Here is a 9,145-nt window from a genome sequence, read left to right as displayed (position 1 = left end):
GTTACAATCTCACAACCCTGTTACATTCAAACATTACATTCAAAAGTAACAGGGTTGAGTGTAACAGGGTTGTGATTTTTTGCACAAAATGGTTGCTACTCATGTGGCATGCATGATATTAAGAAAGCATCTACAAAAATGTTATAACAAAGATCATATTCACAAGTAATAGTTTGCTATATTTTTTTCAAGTAACGGTGTTGAGTAAATATGCTTGACTACCATAATATTACATGATAAATGACTGAAAACATAGTACAATGAGGTAGCTACTTGCCTGTTGCTGGTGTTGTGTTCTCCAAAAGACTTTAAAGTTGTCACTTCCTGTTTCACATGCTTCTATGGATTGAACCATTATTTTTGTGGGGGGGGGGGGGAATGCTCAGTGTAACGGGGTTGAGGGTTACTGAGGGACAGACTGAATACTGTTATTTTAATTAATAATTATTCATTTATTTTGAAATAAATCATTACCAGCATTAATAGCACAGATGGATGTGTATGTTCATGGAAAAAAGTATGGACTTTTTACAAATTTTCTTGGTCATATCCCAAATACATTTTCATGAAATGCCACGAGGGACATGTCAAAATACATGGTGTCAACTGAAATAACAACATAATGCATAATAAAAAAAATTACATTCATGCAATGTTTTTACACTTTATTAAAGAGGACATCTCAACTGAAATAAATACCATTTCAAAGCACATTTTGGTAACTGATTAGATAAAAGACACTTAAAAACATCAGAGGGACTCAAATCGGACGGGATTGGTGGAATGACTCATAGATACACAAATGTTCTAGAATGTTTGGTTATGACATCATACAGTGACATCACCAAGGTTCTAGAATGTTTGATTATGACATCATACTGTGACATCACAAATGTTCTAGAATGTTCTATTATGACAAATAAGACGGTTCACTGCCTATCTAAATCCAATCAATATTCCTAATCCCGTTTCAATGTAAGGTTATACAAATAAACATATAAACATTCATATAATACAATAACCTAAATATATAGCTTTGGCTCCTACACCTGCCCCTAATTGTACTTCTAATCAAGAGACAATTACTAACAACTAAAAAACAAGGAGCTAAACCAAACACTATTTTAACTGATAAGTGTCTCTGCTGCTGTATAACCAATACGGTGCCAGAGGTCTCTAGTACATGGCACCCCGTAGGAGGACGGTCTTTACCACCGCCTCATGCAGCTTCTTGGAGAAGACAGATCTTAGTGATAGGTCTATCTAAAGTGGTCGTCTTCGTCTTGACAAGAACCCGGTGCACAAGCCCGTGCTGGTCAGGAACCGCTGAACTGTGTCGAACTGCTCTTCAGCTGCAGTAGCGCTGACCACAGCGTTCTTTACCTCTGGGTCCTCCGTGGGTTAGGTCCCCACGGTGTTCTGGGTTCTGAGGCCATTCCTCTTCGGGCTTGGTGAGGAATTCCGGCCCCTGTATCCAAGTCTCATTACGCAGGAATGATTCCACATTGAGTCCTCTCGACACGTGGTCAGCAGGATTTGTTGCAGTATCTACATACCGCCACTGTCCTACTTCTGCAGCGCTCAAAAATCAAACCAATTCTTCTGCTTGTGTGCTGCTTGTGTGCCACTTAACACTTTCAGTGCCGTTGATTAAGTAAGGGATAATGTATAGCTACGAGGTCATTGTCGCAAAATAATTGACTGACACGGAGTTTAAAATACCAAGGCGCCTCGCCGAGGTGTTTTAAACGTCAGTGAAGGTCAATTATTTTGCGACAATGACCGAGTATAGGCTATACATTATCCCGCTTATTACATGGCTAACTTACTAACAATTATACCTAATTCATTTTACACTATCGACAAGACGAGATCAAATGCAGACGCAGTTCTGTTCTGTCGCTCCACACTGTCATCGCCGGAACACCGGCAGGTCTGTGGTCTGATTGCACTGATGACTGAGTGCAGCTGTGCATATTCTGAGCAGCTTTCATGACTGCAATCTGTGTCAGTGGGCTTGATTGGTCCAGCTGCGCACAGCGGTCATTATTGCTCGGCAGAGGTCCGTTATTGAGTAATAACAGACCTCTGACAAGCCCTATTGACCAATCACAATCAAGCATTTCGGCGAATGTTAAAACGCCATGTAATAACGTTGATTAATGTCCTTGGATGCCAGCATCCACTTCAATGATAGCGTTAAAAACGCATAATCTATGTTTTAAATTATGGCTATGTGTATAATCTGCCCGTCGCTTATCAATGACTTGTTTGCAGTCAACATTGTCAAAACGGATTGTTTTTTAATCGGTTAATTTCCTTTTTATAGTATTTCGAAAAGCTATCGTTTTCTCGAAAACTTCAGGAAAATAGAAAGATTTGTCATAAACGGCATTTACTGCAATATTCTCGAATACACTAGACACGTTGTCATTTGTCGGCCTATTTATGAATCGTTTTCAACTAAACGCTAGATTATTGATAGTATATGTGTACTTATGCACGCTATAGAAGCGAGCTGAGAAATCGATTCTCTTATTTCCTCAACAGCACACACACACACACACACATATACACATACGGGGCACGCTGTTATCTCAGTGAAAACAACTCTGATTATCCTAAAACTGGTAACATAGACTCCTTACCTTACATCAGATGTTCTCCAAAAAGATTATTCCAATTCCTGATCGCCATTCCAAATATCGATTGCGTTTATTGATTGATTATTGGCTGCTGTAAATATATATTCCAGGCTGCTTTCCGTCTTGCAATCACTTCTCTCTTCATCAGACGGCTCGCCAGCATAGTGGAGCGAGTAGGCTCCCCCCCCCACCCATCGACCTGTGTAATCGAATGGGCTGCAGTTACACAGGGATAGACGATAGGGGGTGGTATTTTCCCATCAGAGCTCAAAGAGAGGCTGCTGTACTAACGGGAGGCTCAACTGATGAAATATGAATTCAGATCGCTAATAAAAAAAAACGACAATTAGCGTCATCGGCATTCAACGGTCGGGCGAAATAACGACATAACACATCATTGGCATTCAAAGTGTTATAGGAAAACTCCAACATTTTGGGAAATTAGCTTATTTGGCATCTACCCTGGAGTTAGACAAGAAGATACATACCCTTTTTCTTCTCTGTGCATGCAGTAGGAGTAGGAAGACATGCACTGTTAGCCTAGCTTAGCGTCAGTAACTGGAAGTAGGTTCCTCCATTAGCCTAGTTCCAAACGTCTTCCCACTCCTACTGCATGCACAGAGAAGAAAAAGGTATGCATCTTCTTGTCTAACTCCAGGTTTCCCAAAATGTTGGAGTGTTAAGATACATACCTTTTTCTTCTCTGTGCATGCAGTAGGAGTAGGAAGACGTGCACCGTTAGCCTAGCTTAGCGTCAGTCACTGGAAGTAGGTTCCTCCATTAGCCTAGTTCCCAATGTCTTCCCACTCCTACTGCATGCACAGAGCAGAAAAAAGTATGTATCTTCTTGTCTAACTCCAGGGTAGATGGCAAATAAGCAAATTTCCCAAAATGTTGGAATTTTCCTTTAAGTCTAGCACTCAGGTGTTAATTTCCGGGGGCTGGTGGCTGGATCTAAACGTGAACAAATGGAGGGTACTTAACTTAAGTGCTTTCCCCAGTCCCGGCGCCATGGGCGGGCATTAGGGGGCCGGGCCCGCCCACTGAGTCAGCTGTGCCCACCCTGGTAATTTTTTTTTCTTTTTTTTTTAATCAAAGTCAACTATCCAAATCCTTAGTCGGGGACAGCCCTAGTGGGCACTGATGTCAACAACAACACTACTGAAGCTAGCACGGCACTCTGTGAGAATTCGTTTTCTACCCTCAAGAACGTCTTTACAGAACATCGCCTTAGTATGCTTCATCGACGCAACTAAGGCCAATTTAATTCAGTTGGTATTTGAGAAGGACTTAACAAAAAAGTTCAGGAATGAGTGGAGGGGCAGTGTTTTAAGAAGATTTCACTCTGTCCCCAAACACCGCTTGCCTCTCTACTTATGATGGTGAGTAGCCTGTGGAGGAATTTTGTTTCCTTTTTTATGCACCTTATTTTTGTCAGTTCAGTTCAGTTTGTCAGTGAATTCAGAAGTGTTGAATAAATGGAGACTTTTCAAATATATAGAATAGAATAGAATAGAAATGTATTATCCTGAGGGAAATTTGACACTGGAAATCACTCAACATTAAACATTTAGACAGAACAAGTCACAAATAAGAATAACAAAACAAATGGCCTAAGAATAGAATAAAATGAAATAGAATACAAATTGAATAAAAGATACAGTAAATAAATACAGTAAAAATATACTGAAGTCTACAGTAGGTGTAATATTGCACAGTGCTGTTTAAAAAGTAAGAGTGCAGGAAGATGGTAACTGTCACTCTGTGGTCAGTGATGCAGTGAGGCACAGTGATGCATTGTAGTCTGATGGCTGTCGGAATGAAGGACTTCCTGTGCCGTTCAGTGCTGCATTTAGGTAGTGTGAGCCTATAACATGCTCCTCCTGTCAGCCAAGTCTGTGTATAGTGGGTGGGAGGGGTTTTCCCTGATGGCCTGGAGCTTAGCAAGGTTCCTCCTCTCCGCCACCCTCGCTAGAGTCCAGCTCCACCCCAACCACGCTACTGGCCTTCTTGACCATCTTATCCAGCCTGTTTGTGTCCCCTGCTCTCAGTCCGCTGCCCCAGCAGGTCTGTTATATATGTCCGTTCAGTCTGTTTTTGTATAAGTGAAAGTTCTTAAGATAGAGAAATTAGATTTTTCAATTGCCTCTCTGCTGTTTAGTTCAGCACCGTGGGCAGCGCCAAGCAAGCCACAGTGCCGCTGTCCCAGCTGAAACGTATAAAAGGGAACCTGTGTTGAAAAACCATTGTGCCCCCCCGAGAACATTTTATGCCCCCCCCACTAATTTGTTTCTGCAGCCTGGTCTGGCTTTCCCAGGGAGGGGTCGGGGGCTACTGCCCTCAGACCCCCAAGATAATTTGTATATGGGCAGTCTAACTTGGGGTACTGAACATTAGTGTTGCAATGCATGATAAGTAAACAGTGAAAAAAGCTAAGGAATCGGATGGAGCAGGGACATTTGGGACGAATACAAATTTAAGATGAAAATCTCCCCAGCCTGTGGGAGGCAGTGGCGGTGTGAAATCTGGCCCGGTCCAGAACAATAGGAGTCACAAAATCACAGCAGGAGAGGCAGGAGAGGAGCAGGAGATGAGCAGGAGAGGAGCAGCAGATAAGCAGGAGGAGCAGCAGATAAGCAGGTTTGATTTTTGAGCGCTGCATCTGTAGGTTCCGACATGTTGTTGTTATCCTTCTTTCAGCGCTCCAGTAGTTCGTGTTGATTCCTTTTTCCTCTTGGAACAGAGTTGTCTTACTAATATGAGGGCCGACGTTCCACTCTACTGGTTAAAGTTGCTTACTCGTGAGTAGTACGTTCGTTGATTAAGAAAAATAAAGATTTTAAGTGGGTGGGGGGGGGGATGTGAAAGTGCATTTGACATATTTACTCTGGGAACTCTAGGCTGCTGAGCTGGATTTAATATTTCAATGGGTGGTGGAGGGCTTTGGGGGGTGGGCAGGAGTGATGGTGGTGGAATCAGATTTCCCTTTGCCTGTCCCCGTACACGCTCTCATCACTGTAGGCAATGTAGAGGAAAAAGTCCTCTTCGTGGTGCTCCTGATACAACAGTCCCATGGTGGCTGAGGTGGGTGGAATGACGTTGTTTACAAAGAAGAAGAGCGCGTCCTCCGCTCTTAAGTGGATTGTTTTCCGAATGAGGAAGTAAAACTGGCCCACTGTCAGGTCAGAGGGGACAAGATATTTCTTCTTTTCCAGATCTCCTATTCTGGCTTTGGGGGCTTTCTCCACAATTACAGGGACTCTATCCGGATACTTCTTCCTTATTTTCTCGCCTTCGGACCGTCTTTTCTCAAAGGGGTGCTCCTCTTTGTACTGGAACTTCATCGTTAGAGAAATGACAGACAGCTAGTCGGTCACTCTGAGAGAGGTATTATACGACCGGGATTCCTCAAGGAGCAATTGGATTCAGTGACACAGCAGGACAAAAACAAATGTTACTGGCTGCATAATATGAGGGCCGACGTTCCACTCTACTGGTTAAAGTTGCTTACACTTGAGTAGTACGTTCGTTGATAAAGAAAAATAATGTCCACAGCTCCAGTGTAAACCAAAGATATCCAAATGGTTTATTTCTCTTCCACAGCGAAGTCTTTCTTTACAGAAGTGGTCCTAAAGCTACTTTCCTAAATATTCACGTCACTACTACAAGATAAGAAAACTGTATTTTCCCAGTCTCCAAAATCACCGCCAACTCGACACATGAAAATTCCTCCACACTGGAAAGCCGTAAATCAACTTGCCGGCTCTTTCCAAGCAAAACGGTATGCTTGGCACCTTGGTTGAGAAATGCAGGCTCCAGTCTGTGTTGTTTAGTCTATCTGTTCAGGCCTGTTTCAAGATGCACACTGCTGCTCTGAGAGAATTGTTGACTATTATATATACACAAATGTTCTAGAATGTTTGGTTATGACATAATACGGTGACATCACCAATGTTCTAGAATGTTTGATTATGACATCATACTGTGACATCACAAATGTTCTAGAATGTTCTATTATGACAAATAAGTCGATTCAATGCCTTTATCTAAATCCAATCAATATTCCTAATGTAGTTATACAAAATAAACATATAAACATTCATTTAATACAATAACCTAAATATATAGCTTTGGCTCCTACACAAGGGTTCAATTATTTATTTGTTTCTAGGCAGATTTAACATTGAGCTTTTGACAGGGGAGATGATGCATTGCATGGTAACGTTAGCTAGCTAACATCCACATGTTTATTTTTATCACTGACTAACATGCTGGTTCCTTGACCTTGGTGCAAGAAAACATTTGATAAATGTTGCCGGATTTAGCAGCATCTCCTGTAAGGGCCTTTCTTTTTCTTTGTTTTATCCCTCTCCTCCACCCTTTCTCTTTCTTCCACTGTCCATCTTGACATCAACGTTAATTGACTTTCGCTCTACTGTATCTCTCCCCGAGTCCCTCACTACCTGGCTCACTGCCTGGCTGTTATTCTGCATCATCTGTGCAGGCCAGGCCACCGGGAAAACTCACGGTGCTCCCGATGGCCAGTCCGGGCCTGACTATGCATATTTACATTTTAGCTGATGCTTTTATTCAAAGCGACTTACACATTGTCAACAACAACAAGTGGGATGGGTACATCTCTGAGTAATCTCTCAGTAAGGTTATTATTATTATTATAAATATTATTATTTGAGATATTCTTTGGAGGTGTTTTTTTAGTCAACGAGTTAACGACAGAGAGTTTGTTCCGCCATTGTGGAGCGGGACTGAGAATAGCCTGCTTCTCTTTGATGACCCCCCAGCTCGGATAGGAGTGGGTCTGAGGCGGCCAGAAGATGCAGAGCGTAGGAATCTTGAGGGTGTGTAATTAGAAAATGCAGAGCATAGGGGTCTTGAGGGTGTGTAGAAGATGCAGAGCGTAGGGGTCTTGAGGGTGTGTAGTTTGAAGATGAGGAGCGTAGGGGTCTTGAGGATGTGTAGTTAGAAGATTTAGGGAGTAGGGGTCTTGAGGGTATATAGTTAGAAGATGCAGAGCGTAGGGGTCTTGAGGGTGTGTAGTTTGAAGATGAGGAGCGTAGGGGTCTTGAGGATGTGTAGTTAGAAGATTTAGGGAGTAGGGGTCTTGAGGGTATATAGTTAGAAGATGCAGAGCGTAGGGGTCTTGAGGGTGTATAGTTAGAAGATGCAGAGCGTAGGAGACTTGAGGGTGTGTCGTTAGAAGATGCAGAGTAGGGGTCTTGAGGGTGTATGTTGTGAAGGGCCAGATTAAACCGAATATATATATTTATTTATATATATATATTTAATTGTATTTGTATATTCTCTAATATTCCCTGATATCCCTTGTATATTCCTTGTACAATATGCATTGAATATCCATTCTAGCCTACTGAACATCCCATAATAGTCTCCATTCTACTATTGGTCGAGACCTTGGTGCCAGGCTGCCATACCCCTCAGACCCAGTTCAAACGTACCGCTCGACATGTACGAACAAGTCCTAGTTCCGCGTAGGAATTTGGCTACCGCACCACTAATGGGACTATTTGTTCATAGTGCGTATATATACTGCGCTACTAAAGTAGGACTTTCTTTTCAGTCCAGTTTCTTACCCTCCAATAGAGTCACAGACGTAAAGCCTCCCCGCGACGCCACGTGTGGGAGTAAGGCCAAGTTCGCCTACCATCGGTATTGAGACATCGTGTATATTAATATTTGAATAGTCATATTTGGCACTATATCGTCGAGTTGGACGTAGTCTATTAAGCTAATAATAGTCTGTTAATATATAGTGCTTCGTGCGGTGAGAATACTACCGTAGTCAGTACCCCATCGTTTCGGGCAGAGAACTGGCTGCTTACCCAGGGTGGTTGACCCTATGTGAAGCTGCACCCGAGGAGCCCCAGAGCCGACGAGCGAGTGGACCTGTATACCGGATTATTCTACCGACGACAGCCCGCCTTCCCAGGCACGGATTATGCTTTGGATACTTTGATTATTCCATGGATAAAGACCCCCGACACTGCCGTGTGTTGGAACCCCCCCCCCTGGAGAGGACGCAAGGTGAGGAGACGCTCTGCAAGACGAGGTCTCTTCACGTCTCTCCCCCGTGGACCGGAGAGAGCCGGCCCACAAAGAGTCCACCTGCTTTCATCTGTGGTCCAAGGATCGCCGGCGCATTGAACGGCACTACAGTGGGTTCACCTGGGATACCCTTGGCCGGACGAGGCAGCTGGATTCTACCCCCCCCCCCCTCCTACTCCTGTCGGCTTACAAGCGACCGGATTAACCCCCTCTAGTGTATCCAGCCTATAATCATTAAAGTATCATTGCTGTTATTCCTTAACTATTCCAGGTCGTATATTTACCACCTGCGCCTTCAGAGATTGGACATTCTCTATTGATATACCGACGAATACTCCTTGCCATAAAAGTGCATACTATTTCAATTCATAAATGTAATTAAGTGATTAAGTGCTTATCCTACACACCATCGCTGT

The 9,145-nt window shown here is 43.1% G+C and overlaps 1 protein-coding gene across 1 annotated transcript; it reads right to left on the bottom strand.

The window, feature by feature from the left end:
- Positions 1-5,537: 5,537 nt before the first annotated feature.
- On the bottom strand, positions 5,538-5,989 carry LOC311238948 (gamma-aminobutyric acid receptor-associated protein-like; the record flags this gene model as incomplete). The annotated part of the gene is made up of 1 exon (XM_084327155.1): positions 5,538-5,989. The coding sequence occupies one exon, from the start codon at positions 5,987-5,989 to the stop codon at positions 5,621-5,623; it is 369 nt and encodes a 122-aa protein (XP_084183281.1). The 3' UTR covers positions 5,538-5,620.
- Positions 5,990-9,145: the final 3,156 nt, after the last annotated feature.

The sequence above is a fragment of the Notolepis coatsorum genome (genome assembly GCF_963971535.1).
Source record: "Notolepis coatsorum genome assembly, chromosome: 13".
Taxonomy (NCBI): Eukaryota; Metazoa; Chordata; class Actinopteri; order Aulopiformes; family Paralepididae; genus Notolepis; species Notolepis coatsorum.
The sequence above is the reverse complement of the archived record's forward strand: the minus strand, read 5'-3'. Positions and strand labels throughout refer to the sequence as shown.